The sequence below is a fragment of the Zalophus californianus genome, chromosome 4, assembly GCF_009762305.2.
Source record: "Zalophus californianus isolate mZalCal1 chromosome 4, mZalCal1.pri.v2, whole genome shotgun sequence".
NCBI lineage: Eukaryota > Metazoa > Chordata > Mammalia > Carnivora > Otariidae > Zalophus > Zalophus californianus.
Genome location: NC_045598.1, coordinates 143,100,689 through 143,118,505, shown reverse-complemented (window position 1 = coordinate 143,118,505; position 17,817 = coordinate 143,100,689). Strand labels below are relative to the sequence as shown.

Sequence of the window (17,817 nt, the reverse complement as noted above, 5' to 3'; positions counted from 1 at the left end):
TTTCCCTCTCCCACTCCCCCTGCTTGTGTTCCCTCTCTCGCTGTGTCTCTCCGCTGCACTCCCCTGCTAGAACCTCCAAACAAGTTCTCTGTCAAATAAATAAATAAAATCTTAAAAAAAAAAAAAAAGGAGAGAGAGAGACAGCATCTCTGTTTCTAGGCACAAAGAGTCATGGTATCTGTAAAGATTTAACAACAAAAAATAATAATTGGAATATAATATGTATATTATATGTAATATATGTAAAGAAAGATAAAGCAAATGTGACAAATGTTGGGTGTAGAGATTACTTAAAAATAAAATCTTTGAAAAAATTTACTCTGGCTAAGATATCAGAAACTCAATTTCAGGATTCTCATGGCATCTAGTTATATGAACATAGTATTTAGGAATATTGAGGTAACTACTAGTAGAAATATATAAAAATGGTTCCCTCTGGAAAAAAAGACTTGAGTTCAAAAAAAGTTAAGAGACTCTATATGCTTTTTAAAATATACTTTAAAAACAAAGGAAATAAGGATATTACTGATGCAATCGTAAAGAAATGTGGCTGATTTAATGGGAAGTGGTGGAGGCAGCAATCATATAAAAGCATTGGACTTGGAGGGGCGCCTGGGTGGCTCAGTCATTGAGCGTCTGCCTTCGGTTCAGGTCATGATCACAGGGTCCTGGGATCGAGCCCCGCATTGGGCTCCCTGCTCAGCGGGAAGCCTGCTTCTCCTTCTCCCACTCCTCCTGCTTGTGTTCGTGCTCTCGCTGTGTCCCTCTCTGTCAAATAAATAAATAAAATCTTAAAAAAAAGAAAAGCATTGGACTTGGAGTTCAAAGACATGGATTCTGGTCTTCTAGTCTTCCAACAATACCTATTACCTATGTATCCTTGGTTAATAAATCTGTTTGAGCTACAGTTCTCTTGTTAATTAATTTGGCATAACCATTATTTCACAAGGTAGTTGGGAAGAACAAATGAAGTAAGTATGTGTTATTACACTATGTAATACTATATAGGTACTACATAAAGGCAACCTAATTAAAAAAAACTGTGATTATCTTCCCTTATTGCCCATAAAAAATGTTATGTAATCCAGATAGTATGTACTCCATTTGCAGCTTGTGTTTTCACCCACATCAATCCTGAAGTAAGATTCAAAACCTTTTCACTCCTTCCAAAAGTATTCCACTCTGGTGAGAGGTATCAATCTTACTAAATATTTTGAGGGGAAGCCAGGGGGCTTTGCACCACACAGCCCATGGCAAACAAGGGCATCAACTTTCTCTCAAGAGGCCTCCTCTCCTAGTCTTTTCTGAAGTGAAACGTGGTTAGCGAGCAACAGTCCAGAAAGAATTACTGAAACGACTTCAGTGCAAAAAGCGTGGTTTTACTAAAGCACAGGTACAGGACCCATGGGCAGGCAGAGCTCTCTGGGGTCGAAAGGAGTGGCTGATTATATACTTTCAAGTTGGGAGGGGTTTAGGGATGGGTAAGTCTCTAAGGAATTTGGAAGCAAGGTTTCCAGGACCCTGAAGGGCTAGCTGTTGTTAGGAAAAGGTCATTTAATACTGTCTGGTAAAACCTTAGTCATGAGACCCTTCAGATGTATATTAGTGTGCCTTATGTTTTGAGGATGATTGCTAACATATATACATATATCTTGGGGGTGGGGTAGAGTGTAGAGATAAAGGAAGTTTCCAAAGGGATTTTTATAGTGTCTTAGAGATTGGGCTAATGTCAAACTAAGGTTGCCTGAGGCAGCTAAGCTCCTTGAAGAAGGTACTTACTTGTCAATGGGCTGTAAGTTGTAAGAAAGTTTAAATTTTTTTCTTTTCCCTTTGTTTTCCACATCATTTTATTTATTTTTTTGTTTTCCCCCATTTTTTAAAAGATTTTATTTATTTGAGAGAGAGCGAGAGAGCGAGAGATCGAGAGCGCACAAGCAGGGGGAGGGGCAGGCAGAGGGAGAGGGAGAAGCCAACTCTCTTCTGAGCAGGAAGCCCGACGTGGGGCTCAATCCCAGGACCTTGGGACCATGACCTGAGCACAAGGCAGACACTCAACTGTCTGAGCGACGCAGGTGCCCCCACATCGTTTTCTACTAAGACCAGCTTGGGCTTCACATTCTTTATCTTCTCTGGCTTCTCTTTCACCCCAGAACTCCTCCTCCTAACAATCTCTTCTTTTCTTCTTTCTTTCTCTCTCTCTCTCTTTCTTTCTTTCTTTCTTTTCTTCTTTCTTTCTTTCTTTCTTTCTTTCTTCTTTTTCTCTTTTTTCTTTCTTTCTTTCTTTCTTTCTTTCTTTTTTCTTTCTTTCTTTCTTTCTTTCTTTTTTTCTTTCTTTCTTTCTTTTCTTTCTTTCTTTCTTTCTTTCTTTCTTTCTCTTTCTTTCTTTCTTTCTTTCTTTCTTTCTTTCTTTCTTTCTTTCTTTTCTTTCTTCTTCTTTCTTTCTTTCTTTCTTTCTTTCTTTCTTTCTTTCTTTGTTCTCTTCTTTTTTTCTCTCTCTCTCTCTCCTCCCTCCCTCCCTCCCTCCCTTTCTTTTCTTTCTCTCTCTCTCTTCTTTCTTTCTCTCTCTTTCTTTCTTTCAAGATTTTATTTATTTATTTGACAGAGAGAGAGAGATCACAAGCAGGAGGAGCAGCAGAGGGAGAGGGAAAAGCAGACTCCCCGCTGAGCAGGGAGCCCTAGGAGGGGCTCCATCCCAGGACCCTGGGATCACGACCTGAGCAGAAAACAGCCGCTTAACTGACTGAGCCACCCAGGTGCCCCTCTTCTTTGCTTTCTTTATGTGGAACAGCTTAATTCTTCCAATTATTTCCCCAAAGGACCCTCTATTACTCTATCTTTGAAGGCAGCAGAGAATTATAAATAATAATCATTTTTTTCTTGCATACTTAAAGTATCAGGTCTATCAGAGAACTTTCAACTCTGTTCTGGTGATTAATCCTATGCCAAAGCCAGGAGAGCCCCCACAAAGTACCGGCAGAAACCATACAGCATCAAGAGAACAGTCCTCTGCGCGCAGGCACGAAAGGGCCGCTAAGTCCCACCCAACCGGGTATTTCCCTCCCCCTGAACCTGTGGACCGGAAATCGCTTAGCGGAAGAGGCGGCCTGGAGGAGGGAAGTCGCTGTTTTCTCGGGAAGGACTAGAGAGACTTTCGCTCCGCTGCACTCCATAGCGGCCCGAAGGGGTGAAGGGTCAGTCCGCGAGTTTTTGGTCATGGCGCTGGCCGCTCGCTTCTGGCGCTTTCTCCCTTGGGCACGTGCCGTCTTTCCCGGACCTTGGCTCTCGACGGGTGTTGCTGGCAGCCGCGGACAATGCTGTACTTGGCGACTCCGCGGCTCTGAGGTACCCCCGCCGCCCTGACTCCGCTCCCCTCACTACTGGCTGGGATCCGGCACCCACTTCTTCAGCCGGGCTGCTCCGTATCTCCTTGGGGAATATGGTGAACTGAGGCAGGTACTTAGGGCCAGGTGTTCCTGGAGCTCTTCAGGTGACTGCAACGGACAGGTCGTCTCCCTTTCTCAAGGCTACTTTCTTCTCTGAGAACTGGGGTCGAAGGAGGAATGAGCTCCCCCTCAACCCTTCTCCCCCGAGAATCCGGGAATCCTGCCGGTCTTTCCTCTGTGAAAACAGAACTTTGGTTGGGGGGGCGGGGGGTTGGAACCCTGACCGCTGTGAAAATTTTATTTTGGCGATACTGTACAGCACCTGAGGCACTTAGTCTGCCAGACTTTGAAAAGTTTGTGGTGTGATTTTGAAAATTATTACGACTTAGAAGCAGAGATTTTGTACTATTTAGGTTTAAAATTTGAGTCCTTTGTTTTTATCTGCATAGTGTTAAGGAAGGTTGTTGGATTGTCATCCCAGTTTTGGCTTTTCTATTAGACCGTTCGTGGGCCTTGGTTTATCTATTTATGGAAGGGGATTGGAGAGTGACGGTTGGCAGTAGTGCATATGATACGTATTATTTGAACTAGGTGTTTAATTATGTTGAACTCTAAAATACACATTTTTGACTGCCTGCTATGTTCAGGGTTATGGGGAGCTGTTAGGGGGACAGGTGATGAAAGGCTTGATTGCTATCCTCCAGAATGCTTATAGTCAGATGGGGAGATGTTAAAAATAAGGCAGAGGGATGGGAGGGGTACTAGGTAGGAAACTAGTTAGCCTCAAGTTCCCAAATTAGAGCATTGGTGAGTTAAAAGTTCCATTTTAGTGGGGTGATCATCGTTTAGATAATAAGGGCTAACATTTTTGAAGTTTTACTATAACCAGGCATTGCATTGAGCGTTATCTCATATAATCTCCATTTCTATCCTATGGAGTGAGAACTGTTATTTTAACCATTTTTTGGAAGAGGAAACAGAAGTAAGGGTAAGTAATGTATCCAAGTCACACAGCCAGAAATATGTTGGTTTTGATGGCAGGTAGGATATCTACATGTATTGCATATAGCCACTGTGCTAAAAAACTGAGAACTGGAGGAGATAGAAAAGGATAGGAAAAAAATCAAGATCAAGAGAGACTAGAAAGATTTTTAAGTAATAAAACTTCACTCTAAGCCAAAGGCAGTGAAAAACATTCTTCCTTAGATATATTGAATTTTGGGGGAGTTGGAACTAATAGTACACTTTCCAAGTTTTTCATGGGTTTTTGTATCATCATTTGTTTTCTTGTTCCTAAACCTTTCTCTCAGCATGATGTCAGTAAGCCGAGTTGGAGATATTTTCCAGGAGTTTGTTGAGATTGGGGGCTACTGCTGAGTGGCTGAGGTTTCATTTTTCTGTCTCTTCTATATGTAATCTATTAAAAAACACTTCTCTGAACGTTTTTCTTTCTTTTTTTTAAATTATTATGTTATGTTAATCACCATAATTTACATCATTAGTTTTTGATGTAGTGTTCCATGATTCATTGTTTGTGCATAACACCCAGTGCTTCACGCAGAACGTGCTCTCTTTAATACCCATCACCAGGCCAACCCATCCCACCACCCCCCTGAATGTTTATTTTTCAGCAGATTTGTACTCAGTGCTTACTGTGAACAAGGCTCTGTTCTAAGCTCTGGAGATAGATTGAACATAAGAAATAGAAACACTTTTCCTCATTGATCTTCCAGATTAGAAGGAAAGGTAGTTGAGTAAATGTAATTAATGCAAAGTGTTGGGAAAAGAGAAACAAAGTTATACCTAACCTGATCTTGAAGGGAGGAAGGGGCAAAGTGTGAGCAATTAGAGATGAGATATGAAGAATGAGGGGAGGTTAAAGAAGAGTGGGAATATGAGGACAAAAAAATATTCCAGTAGAGAAAGTAGCATGATACAGGCCTTGAGGTAAGAAAAAGTGGTATTTTTGAGGACCTGAAATTATGAGTGGAGCCTGAAATGGGAGAATAAACTGATATAAACCAAGGCTGAAAAATCAGACAAGTACCAGTTTATTAGTTATCTATTACTGCATAGCAGATTATTGCACAACTCAATGGTTTAAAGTAGCAAACATAATCTCACTGTGTTTTGGTTATCAAATCGAGGCTTAGCTGGATGCCTCTGGCGGAAGGTTTCTCATAAGGATTGAATCAAGCTCTTCGGCTGTTGAGGTTTCATTTGGGGGCTCAATTTAGAGGTAGAGGGAAAGTTATGCCTATAACCTCGCTCCTGTAGTTGTAGGCAGGCCTTTGTAACTCACCTAGAAGGCTTCTCAAAAGGGCTGCCTTAAGACACAGCAGCTTCCCCCAGGGCAGGCAAGCAATCAAAGAAACACTTGAGAGAATGAGTGTCAAAGATGGAAGTCGCAATTTATACCTAATCTTGAAGTAACATCCCTTCACTTTTTGCATATTCTGTTTTTTTAAAGAGAGCCAGTAAGTCCAGCCTACATTTAAGGGAAGGAATTACACAAAGGAGTGAATATTAGAAGTACAGAAGGGAGAATCTCTTTCTTCCCAGGATTCTTCCAGCTGGTTTAGGGATTAAACTGCATGAAACAACAGGAACAAAAACCAAGGTTTTATTATGTGCACGGATGTCCAATAATGAAATTGAGACCGAAAGAAATGACCAAGGCAGGCAGTTTTTATACATTTTAGGCATAATAAATTTGTGAGGAACTGGCAGGATAAAGAAAACATGTTTGGGAGCTTTATTTAGTAAGGAATTTTAAGTATAATTTAGGCTGAGGTAGTAGATTTGTAACAAAGGCTTGTTTCTATTGCTTTCTAGGTTTTTAACGTCCTTATCTCTGGTGATGAGGATGTCTTTTTACTTCTTAGTACAGGAACGGTATTTTTCATATGCGAGATTTATTTCCTGTTTCGGGGAGTCAGAGGAGGGTCTCAGTGTTGTTGCACCAGCAGTTTCCCAAATAGCTTCAATTCAGAATAATCAGTATACCATTTTGAGGCAGCCTGCCCTGGGCCCTGACAAAAGGCAGAAATCATTTGGGGCCATTTTAATTAATTTATCTGTATATTTTTAAATTGAGATATAATTGACATGTAACAGTTTCAGGTATATGACACAATGATATAATATTTGTACATATTGCCAGATGATCCCCACAATTAGTAAATTTAACATCCTTCTCTACAGTTTTTTTCTCTTGATGAGAACTTTTTTAAGATTTACCCTCTTAGTAACTTCCAAATATACATACAGTATTATTAACTGTAGTTATCGTGCTGTACATTACATCCTAGGACTTATTTTATAACTGGAAATTTATACTTTTTGACCATCTTCACCCATTTAACCAGCCCCCTTCTACTCCCCCTCTGGCAGCCACCAATCTGTTCTCTATTTATAAGTTTGGCTTTTGTTTTAGATTCCACAATGAGATCATACTGCATTTGTCTTTCTTGTCTGACATATTTCACTTAGCATAATGCCCTCAAGGTCCCTTCAGGTTGTCACAAATGGCAAGATTTCATTCTTTTTATGGCTGAAAAATATTCCATTGTGTGTATGTGTGTATGTGTGTGTGTATATATATATATATATATATATATATATATCACATTTGTTTTATGCCTTCATAGATGGACACTCATGTTGCTTCATGCCTTGGCAACTGTAAATATTGCTTCAGTGAACGTGGGGGTGCATATATCTTTTTGAGTTAGTGTTTCTGTTTCCTTTGGTTAAACACCCAGTAGAATTGCTGGGCTATATAGTAGTTCTATTTTTTATTTCTTGATTAACCTTCATGCTGTTTTCTATAGTGGCTGCACCAATTTTCATTCCCACCAACAGTGCACAAGGGTTCCTCTTCCCCACATCCTCACCAACACTTATTATTTCTTGTTTTTTTGACAATACCATTCTAAGAAGTGTGAGATACCACATTGTGGTTTTGATTTGCATTTCCCTAATGAGTACCTTTTCATGTACCTGTTGGCTATCTTTAAGTCTCTGGAAAAACGTCTCTTCTCATACTCTGCCCATGTTTTAATTGGACTGGTTTTTTAAATGGTTTTGCCTTTTGAATTGTGAAAATTCTTTATATATTTTGGATGTTAATCCCTTATCAGATATATGATGTGCCAATTTTTTCTTCAATTTGGTAGGTTGCTTTTACATTTTGTTGATAGTTTCATTTCCTGTGCACAAACTTTTTAGTTTGATGGAGTCCCACAAGTTTATTTTTACTTTTGTTGCCTTTGCTTTTGGTGTAAAATCTGAAAAATTATTGCCAAGATCATCATCAAGGAGCTTACCCCCTATGTTTTCTTCTAGGAGTTTATGGTTTTAGATTTGATGTTCAAGGTTTTAGTCCCTTTTGAGTTAATTTTTGTGTATGCTGTAATACAGTGGTTCAGTTTTATTCTTTTCATGTGGCTGTCCAGTTTTCTGGACACTAATTGAAGAGACTTTTTTTCTTATTGTATATTCTTGGCTCCTGTATTTAAATTAGTTGGCCCATATATGCAATGAGTTTATTTCTGAACTCACTCTTTTGTTCCATAGATCTGTGTGTGCGAATACTATACTGTTCTGATTGCTGTAGCTTTGTAATAATTTTTAAATGAGGAAAGCATGATGCCCTCCTGCTTTGTTCTTCTCAAGGTTGCTTTGGCTATTTGGGGTCTTTTGTGGTTCCATACAAACTTCAGATTCTTTGTTCTGTTTCTGTGAAAAGTGCAATTGGAATTTGAAATGCTGTTGAATCTGCAGATTGCTTCAGGTAGTATGGACGGTTTTACAGTATTCTTCCAATCTGGTAGCACGGCAATTCTTTCCATTTATTTGTGTTTTCAGTTTCTTTCATCAGTGTGTTACAGTTTTTAGTGCACAGGTCTTTTACCAGATTCTTGGTTAAATTTATTTCTAGGTATTTTATTCTTTTTGATATAACGATAAATGGGATTGTTTTCTTAATTTCTCTGATAATTCATTATTAGTATAAAGAAATACAATATATTTTTGTATTGATTTTGTATCTTGTTACTTTACTGAATTTGTTTATTATTTTCAACAGTTTTTGGGTGAGGTCTTTAGGGTTTTCTTTTTTAAGATTTATTTATTTATTTGACAGAGAGAGTGAGCGAGAGCAGGAACACAAGCGGGGGAGTGGGAGAGGAAGAAGCAGGCCTCCCGCTGAGCAGGGAGCCCGATGAGGGGCTGGATCCGAGGACCCTGGGATCATGACCTGAGTCGAAGGCAGACGCTTAACGACTGAGCCACCCAGGCGCCCTCTTTAGGGTTTTCTATATCTAATACCATGTTACTACAAATTTACTTCTTCCTTTCTGATTTGGATATCTTTTCTTTCTCTTTTCTTTTCCTTCTTTTTTTATTCCTAATTGCTCTAGTTAGGATTTCTAATACCGTGTTGAATAAAAGTGAGAGTGGGCATTCTTGTCTTGATTCTCATTTTAGAGGAAAAGCTTTTGGCTTTTCACCACTTGAGTATGATACTAGCTCTGAACTTGTCATGTATTGCCTTTATTTATTTATTTTTTTAAAGATTTTATTTATTTTTTGACAGAGCGAGAGATTGAGAGAGCACAAGAGAGGGAGTGGCAGGCAAAGGGAGAGGGAGAAGCAGGCTCCCCGCTGAGCAAGGAGCCAGATGCCAGACTCAGTCCCAGGACCCTTGGGATCATGACCTGAGCTGAAGGCAGATACTTAACCAACTGAGCCACCCAGGCGCCCCATGTATTGGCTTTATTATGTTGAGATATATTCCCTCTATATCCACTTTATTGAGAATTTTATCATGAATGGATATTGAATTTTTGTCAGATGCTTTTTCTATATCTATTGAGATAATCATGTGATTTGGGGCCTTCATTTTGTTGTGTCACCCTGATTGGTTTGCAGATTTTTGAATCTTCCTTGCAGTACCCTAGAATAAATCCCACTTGATCATGATGTATGATATTTTCAATGGATTCTTAAAAATTTTAATTCTAGTGTAGTTAAGATACAGTGTTATATTCATTTCAGATGTACAATATAGTGATTCAACAATTTCATATATTACTACGTGCTCATAGAGAGTAAGTGCACTCTTAATTCCCTTCACCTATTTCACCCATCCCTCCACCCACCTCCGCTCTGGTAATCATCTGTTTTTTGTTGTTGTTGTTGTTGTTGTTGTTCATTTGTGTTGTTTCTTAAATTCCACACATGAGTGAAATCATACAGTATTTGTGTTTCTTTGATTTATTTTGCTCAACCATTATACACTCTAGATCCATTCATGTTGTTGTAAATTTCAAGACTTGATTATTTTTTTATGGCTAAATAATACTACATTTTTATCTATATACCACATGTTCTTTATTCATTCATCTCTTGATAGACTCTTGGGTTGCTTCCTTATTTTGGCTATTGTAAATATTGCTGCAATAAACATTCATGTGCATTTATTCTTTTGAATTAGTGTTTTCATATTCTTTGGGTAAATACCCAGTGGTGTCATAGCTGGATCATGGGGTAATTTCATTTAAAAATTTTTGAGGAAACTCAATACTGTTTCTCACAGTGGCTGCACCAGTTTACATTCCCACCAAGAGTGCATGGGAGTTCCTTTTTCTCCACATCCTTGCCAATACTCATTGTTTGTGTTTTTTATTTTAGCCATTCTGATAGATGTGAGGTGATATCTCATTGTGTTTTTTTTTTTTTTAAAGATTATTTATTTATTTATTTGAGAGATAGAGAGCACGAGAGGGAAGAGGGTCAGAGGGAGAAGCAGACTCTCTGCTGAGCAGGGAGCCCGATGTGGGTCTCAATCCCGGGACTCCAGGATCATGACCTGAGCCGAAGGCAGTCGCCCAACCAACTGAGCCACCCAGGTGCCTCTCATTGTGGTTTTGATTTGCATTTTCCTGATGCAGAGTGATGTTGAGCTTCTTTTCATGTGTCTGTTGGCCATCTGTATGTCTTTGGAGAAATGTCTGTTCATGTCTTCTGCCCATTTTTAAATTGGATTATTTGTTTTTTTGGATGTTGAGTTGTATAACTTCTTTATATATTTTGGATACTAACCCTTTATCAGATATGTCATTTGAAAATACCTTCTCCCAGTCAGTAGGCTGTTTTTTAGTTTTGTCGGTTGTTTCCTTTGCCGTGCAGAAGTTTTTATTTTGATGTAGTCCCAACAGTTTATTTTTGCTTTTGTTTCCCTGGCCTCAGGAGACCTATCAAGAAAAACGTTTTTATGGCTGATGTCAGAGAAATTATTGCCTGTGCTCTCTTCTAAGATTTTTATGGTTTCAGGTCTCACATTTAGGTACTTAGTCCATTTTGAGTTTATTTTTTTTTTTTTGTATGGTGTAAAAAATGGTCCAGTTTCATTCTTTTGCATGTAGCTGTCCAGTTTTCTCAACACCATTTGTTGAAGAGACTTGTCTTTTTCCCATTGCATATTCTTGCGTCCTTTGTCATAGATTAATTGACCATGTAATTGTGGGTTTATTTCTGGGCTCTCTGTTCTGTTCCATTGATCTATGTGTCTCTTTTTCTGCCAGCACCATAGTGTTTTAATTACTACAGCTTTGTAAGATATCTTGAAATCTTAAATTGTGATACCTCCAGTATTGTTTTACTTTTTCAAGATTGCTTTGGCTATATAGGGTCTTTGTGGTTCCATGCAAATTTTAGGATTGTTTTTCTAGTTCTGGGAAGAATACTATTGATATTTTTGTTAGGGATTGCATTAAATCTCTAGCTTGCTTGGGGTAATGTGGACATTTTAACAATATTTGTTCTTTTCAATCCATGAGCATGGAACGCCTTTCCATTTCTTTGTGTTGTCTTCAATTTCTTTCATTAGTGTTTTATAGTTTTTAGAGTACAGGTGTTACCTTCTTGGTTAAGTTTATTTCTAGGGATTTAATTATTTTTGGTGCAGTTGTAAATGGGATTCTTTTCTTCCTTTCTCTTTCTGCTGCTTCATTATTAGTGTATAGAAGAGCAACAGATTTCTGTACGTTGATTTTGTATCTTGTGACTTGACTGAATTCATGTATCACTTCTGGTAGCTTTTTTGTTGGTGACTTTAGGGTTTTCTACATGTAGTATTCTGTCATCTGCAATTAGTAAAAGTTTTACTTCTTCCTTACCAATTTGGATGTCTTTTATTCCTTTCTCTTTTCTGATTGCTGTAGCTAGGACTTCCAGTACTACACTGAATAAAAGTGGTGAGAGTGGACATCCTTGCCTTATTTCTGACCTTAGTGGAAAAGCTCTCAATTTTCCTCCATTGAGTAATGATATTAGCTGTGTTTTTCATATATGGCCTTTATTATGTTGAGGTATGTTCCCTCTCTGCCTACTTTGTTGAGGGCTTTTATCATGAATGAATGCTGTACTTTGTCAGATGCTTTTTCTGCTTCTGTTGAAATGATCATACAGTTTTTATCCTTCCTCTTATTGATGTGATGTATCATGTTGGTTGATTTGTGAATATTGAACCAACCTTACATTCCTGGATAAATTTCACTTGATTGTGGTGAATTATTATTTTTAATGTATTTTGGATTTGGATTGCTAATACTTTGTTGAGAATTTTTGTTGAGGATTTTTGCATCTATGTTCATCAGAGATATTAGTCTGGGGTTCTCTTTGGTAGTGTCTTTATCTGATTTTGGTATCAGGGTAATAATGGTGGCCTCATAGAATGAATTTGGAAGTTTTCCTTTCTCTTCTGTTTCTTGGAAAAATTTGAGAAGAATAGGTATTAACTCTTCTAAATGTTGGGTAGAATGAAGCATCTGGTCTTGGACTTTTGTTTGTTGGGAGTTTTTTGATTAGTAATTCAGTTTCATTGCTGGTAATCCATCTGTTCAAATTTTCTGTTTCATCCCAATTCAGTTTTGGGAGATTATATCCATTTTTTCTGGGTTGTCCAGTTTGTTAGCATATGATTTTTCATAATATTCTCTTATAATCCTCTGTATTTCTAAGATGTCAGTTATTTCTTCTTTCGTTTCTGATTTTGATTCCCTCCTCTCTCTCTCTCTCGATGAGTCTGTCTAAAGTTTTGTCAATTTTGTTGATCTTTCAGAGAACCAGCTCCTGGTTTCATTGATCTATTTAGTTGTTTTTTTAGTCTCTATATAATTTATTTCTGCTCTAATGCTTACTATTTCCTTCCTCCTGCTGGATTTGGGTTTTGTTTGTTTTTGTTTTTCTAGCTTCTTTAGATGTAAGGTTAGGTCGTTTACTTGAGATTTTTCTTGCTTTTTGAGGTAGGTCTGTATTGCTGTAAACTTTCCTCTTAGAACTGCTTTTGCTGCACTCCAAAGATTTTGGACTGTTGTGTTTTCATTTTTATTTGTCCCTATGTATTTTTTTATTTCTTCTTTGATTCCCTGGTTGACCCATTTATTGTTTAGTAGCATGTTATTTAACCTTCATGTATTTGTGCCCTTTCCAGATTTATTTATTTATTTAGTGGTTGATTTCTAGTGTCATAACATCGTGGTCAGAAAAGATGCATGGTATGACTTCAGTCTCTTTTTGGGTTTCTTTCAGAGGAAATTGTTTGGCATGTAGCTGTAGATTTGGTGTGTCCATGAGAGGATGGGTGTTCACGATCCTCCTACATTGCCATTTTGAACCAGACCCACTGGGGCCATTTTAGAGGCTGCTTACTACAACCAGATTCAGAAAACCATATAAACAATGTTAAGTATTTCTGATTTTATTCTTTTTTTTTTTTTAAGATTTTATTTACTTATTTGACAGAGAGATAGAGAGCACAGATAGCCAGAGTGGCAGGCAGAGGGAGGAGACTCTCCGCTGAGCAGGGAGCCCTATGCAGGTCTCGATCCCAGGGCCCTGGGATCATGACCTGAGCTGAAGGCAGACACTTAACCGACTGAGCCACTCAGGCACCCCACTGATTTTATTCTAAAGGTTATAGGAAACCATGAAACATTTTTAAACAGGGAAATCATTTGATCAAAAAATGCTAAAAAAATAACTTTGTCTAGGGTCAAGAATGGATAGGTTAGAGTGGATGCTATAGACCAGATAAGGGATGATTGGTATAGCACAGTGAGAAATCTAGTGGCTTGAACTTTAGTGGTAATCATGGAAATGGAAATAAGTGGATGCATTTAAAGTACACTAAGGATGTAAACTTAGTGGACCTAAAAGATAGCTTTGATGTGGGAACTGAAAGGAAGCAGTCAGCAAAGATCTCAAGTTTCTGGCTAGAGCAGCAGGATGGATGGTGATGCTGTTTACTGGAATAGGACTACAGAAGCAATTGGGGGGGATGGCAAAGAGGGAGATGAGATGTTTTGGGCTAGTTATGGTGATTGATGAGATAGCCAAGTTGACATGTAGAATAGACAGTAGTTGGATAGGTCTGGTGTTTACCTTCTGAGGTCTGAGCTGGAGATACAGATTCAGGGGACATTATCATATGGTTGTAAATGATAACATGGTAGAGGTTGAAAGTACTTTATAGTAAGACAAGAAGAAGACCTAGTACCTACCGTGGAGGAATTCCGATATTTAAGTGGAGGAGGAGCTGACAGGAAATTAGGAGGAAAACTGGGAGATGGTAGGGACACATTCCTTCCCATTTAGTGATGAGTTTGTATTTTGGAGTTCCTTCTAGCTTGAACTTAGTATAATTAGTGTTGAAGAAAAGACTTATTTAACAGATAGCTTACTTCTTTGGTTTAACAAATATTTTTTTGAGAATTATTTATGTGACAGGAATTGTAGAGTATTGGAGGTGCAAAGTAAAATGGTACATTCTAGCTGTCTCAGACAGACAGTTTCACAAGTTGTTAGTATCTTCAGGGGTCACTAGGTCCTAATTCTTTTAATTTATTTTTTAGTTCCAGAAACATGATTTTTATCTATTTTCTCACAGATGAGCAGAAAGCTGCTCTACATTAACCAAACTAGTCAGAGTCCCACTGGAAAACTGTCACTTTATTAATTTACAGTAAGAAGTACAAATGTCAGCTGCCCGACAGTGCATTTTTTCCCCTCTCAGAAAGCCAGGATTATTGTTTATTGAACATGATACCAGCAAGGAAATTGAACACTGTGAATGTGTAGTTTTCTCAAGCTTTAACAGTCTGTGCATACTTTTCAACCATGTGATATACCTGCCATAAAAATAAGGAACCAGGAGACTTACTGATATCTTAAGTCTTTTTCTTCCAAGTACCACCACCATACATCCACACCCCCATACTGTCTGCTCCTAACCCCATCTTGCTTCTCCTTGGTAAATATGAATAAACTCAGAAAATATGTTAAAATTGTGATTATGTCAAATTCAGTTTTCTTGCTTTGCTGTTGATTTGTTTTGAATCCAGTTGTGTGTAATATCTTGAATATTCATGCTCAAGAAATTAAAGCACTCAGCAAATTGGAATATGTTGGATTCCTCATTCCTACCCTAGATCCTTATGAGAAGTTAAGATATGGGTCAGTTGTGAGTCCTGAGAGAAAGTCGAGAATGGCTACAAGGTTTTTTGTTTGCTTGTTTGTTTTTTTAACCTAATAGAAGAATAGAATTGCCCTTTACCATGAGAGGGAAAGTTGTGAGATGGGTAAAGTTGAGGGAAACAGTACTTGTTTTGGCTAATAAATGTGAGATGCCTGTTGTACTTCATGTGGAGATAGATGTTGATTAAGCTGCTGGATATATGATTCTGAAGTTTAGAGGAGTAACCCAGGCTTCATATTACATTTGTGTGTATGATGTTGATGATATTTAAAGATGAGATCACCAAAATGGTACAAGTAGAGAAAAGAAGGTCTGGGGAAAAAGCCCAAACATAGCTGGCCAGGGAGGAACCAACCAAAGAAAAGGAGCAGTTGTTGAAACCAGAGAAAATATGGTAGTAGTGTTCCAAAAGCCAAGTGAAAAGTGTTTCAAGAGTGAAGAGAACACAGCAAGTGCTGACGAAAGGGGCTGATGTATTACAAAGAAGCATGAGGAAAAGGGGGAGGGGCTTGCAGATATCTTTATCTTGATTGTGGTGATAGTAATGGTTTTATGGGTTTATATGCATGCCTTAATGAATTGTACATATTATGTATGTACAGTTTGTAGTATGTCATTTATATTTCAATAAAACTTTTATTTTTATTAAGATTTTATTTTATTTGGGAGAGAGTGCATTTGTGTGCACAAGTGGGGTGAAGGGCAGAAGGAGAGGGAGAAGCAGACTTCCTACTGAGCAGGGAGCCCGATGCGGGACTCAATCCCAGGACCCTGGGATCATGACCTGAGCTGAAGGCAGGCACTTAACTGCCTGAGCCACCCAGGCACCCCTTAATAAAGCTGTTTTAGTAAAAAAATTAAACTTCCAGGGGCGTTTGGCTGGCTCAGTCGGTTAAGCGTCTGCCTTCAGGTCATCATCCCTGAGTCCCTGCATGGAGCCCTGCACTGGGCTCCCAGCTCAGTGGGGAATCTGCTTCTTCTCTGCCCCTCCCCCTGCTCATTGCTCTCTTTCCTTCTCTCTCTCACATAAATAAATAAAATCTTAAAAAAAATTAAACATCCATTCATAACTTAAAAAGTGATCAGCTGTCAAATACTGTTGCTAGGTCAAGGAAGCTGAGATTCAGAATTGAGTATAAGAAATAGCTGTGTCCTTGGTTGCTGTAACTGGCATACCATCAGTGGTGTTGTGGGGATAAAAGTGATTTGTGTAAGTTCAAGAGTGGGAAGAGAGGAAGTGGAGACAGAGTAACGACAACTTTTTAAAAGTTTTGCTGAAAAGAGAAGTTAGAAAATGAGACTAAAGGGAGAAGTGAATTCAAGAGGAAGCTCTTTGTTTTTAAGAGAAAAATAAAAACTTACAAAGATAGTATAGCTTGTTTTTATACCAGTGGGAATGAATCAACAGAAAGGGAGAAAATGATACTATCTTGTGAAAGAAAAACTGTTGTAGGAAAGAATTGGTGGAGTGATATCCATATACTCCTTAGCCTTCTTGGGTCTTGAGAATTCTGGCCATAATAATGAAAATCCATTTACAAATCTATTTGGATATGCTCTTTATTCATTGTTTATTTCAAAACTATGGGTTTTTTTTTTAAATTTTATTTGTTTATTTGAGAGAGAGAGTGAGATTGAAAGAGCACATGAGAGGGGGAGGGTCAGAGGGAGAAGCAAACTCCCTGCTGAGCAGGGAGTCCGATGTGGGACTCGATCCAGGGACTCCAGGATCATGACCTGAGCCGAAGGCGGTCGCTTAACCAACTGAGCCACCCAGGTGCCCAAAACTATGGGTTTTGTAGATCACTTTTGAAGATATCTTTAAATCCATGTACACTTTTTATGTGTAGTAATTACCATATTTGATATTTTTCATCTTGTCTGTTCTTAGGATTGGTACTTGTTATATATTAGTATTTTATATTTTATTTCATAGTTACAATATCCATGCCTCCTCAAATAAAATGTAGATCTTACAGTCCAGCACTTAGCATGACTGTGATTTTTAGATAAATTACTATTGTTAGCCTTAGCCATTGTTAAGAATCTTTTCTTAACAGGATATGCTCTCCCTGTAATGTAAGTATGTGAAATAGTTTTACTGAAGAATTTGAAGTAAATTTTGAGCTTCCAGTATTCTTAGGATTGATTGCTTTGGGGGTAGGAGAAAGTTGTTGTAATTTTTTTTAATTGATGTAATTTTTGCTTGGAGTAGCTGTTCGTTCACATTTTGTGTTTGATAACTCTGGCCATAATTGTTTCCATAGGTGATGGGAAATCTAGGATCTGTCAAAAGAAGCCTTTTATTCTCAGCTTTACCTTATTTGGGTTTTGAAACATTTCAAGTATTTTCCCAGGCTGCTGTGGTTCATGCCACAGCCAAAGGTAAGCCTAAGCTAAACACATGGACTACTTAGAGTTAATTATGTTTGTTAATAACATAATTATTGTGTTATTAATAAAATATTAAAATATTTTGTTAATAACTTTGAGTTATTTTTGAATAAGTAATGAAGCTTTTTTCTAGGCTATATTTCTGCTTTTCTTTATTTGTCATTGAGTCTGATTTTATATATGTAATATGTATATATATTATATTTGTGTGTACATCTCTGTGTGAACATATATATTTCTGTGTATGTGTAATATCTTCTAGCAACTAGAGCTCCTTCAGTGAAAGATACTCTGTTAATATTTTGTAGTTTTATGGGATCCTTGGGCTAAGAATATTTTTTACATTTTTAAGGGGTTGAGGGATTAGGAGAGGAATATACCACAGAGAATGAATCTAGCCCCCCTTTTTTTTTTTAGAGTTTTGGTTTTTTTTTTTTTTTTTTTTAGAGAGAGAGCACATGAGATGAGGGGAGGGTCAGAGGGAGAAGCAGACTCCCC

The 17,817-nt window shown here is 38.0% G+C and overlaps 1 protein-coding gene across 7 annotated transcripts in view; it reads left to right on the top strand.

Moving 5' to 3' along the window:
- Positions 1 to 3,105: 3,105 nt before the first annotated feature.
- The window catches only part of RMDN1 (regulator of microtubule dynamics 1), a 50,392-nt gene continuing 35,680 nt past the window's right edge, over positions 3,106 to 17,817 (top strand). For 6 of the 7 annotated variants that reach the window (XM_027581614.2, XM_027581612.2, XM_027581616.2 and 3 more), the window contains exons 1-2: positions 3,106 to 3,342; positions 17,193 to 17,310. In XM_027581614.2, the coding sequence (XP_027437415.1) occupies positions 3,214 to 3,342; positions 17,193 to 17,310 (247 nt within the window). In that variant the 5' untranslated portion in view covers positions 3,106 to 3,213. Of the gene's footprint in view, positions 3,343 to 12,980; positions 13,134 to 17,192; positions 17,311 to 17,817 lie in introns of all 7 variants that reach the window. The other variant, XM_027581613.2, reaches the window with a different exon arrangement.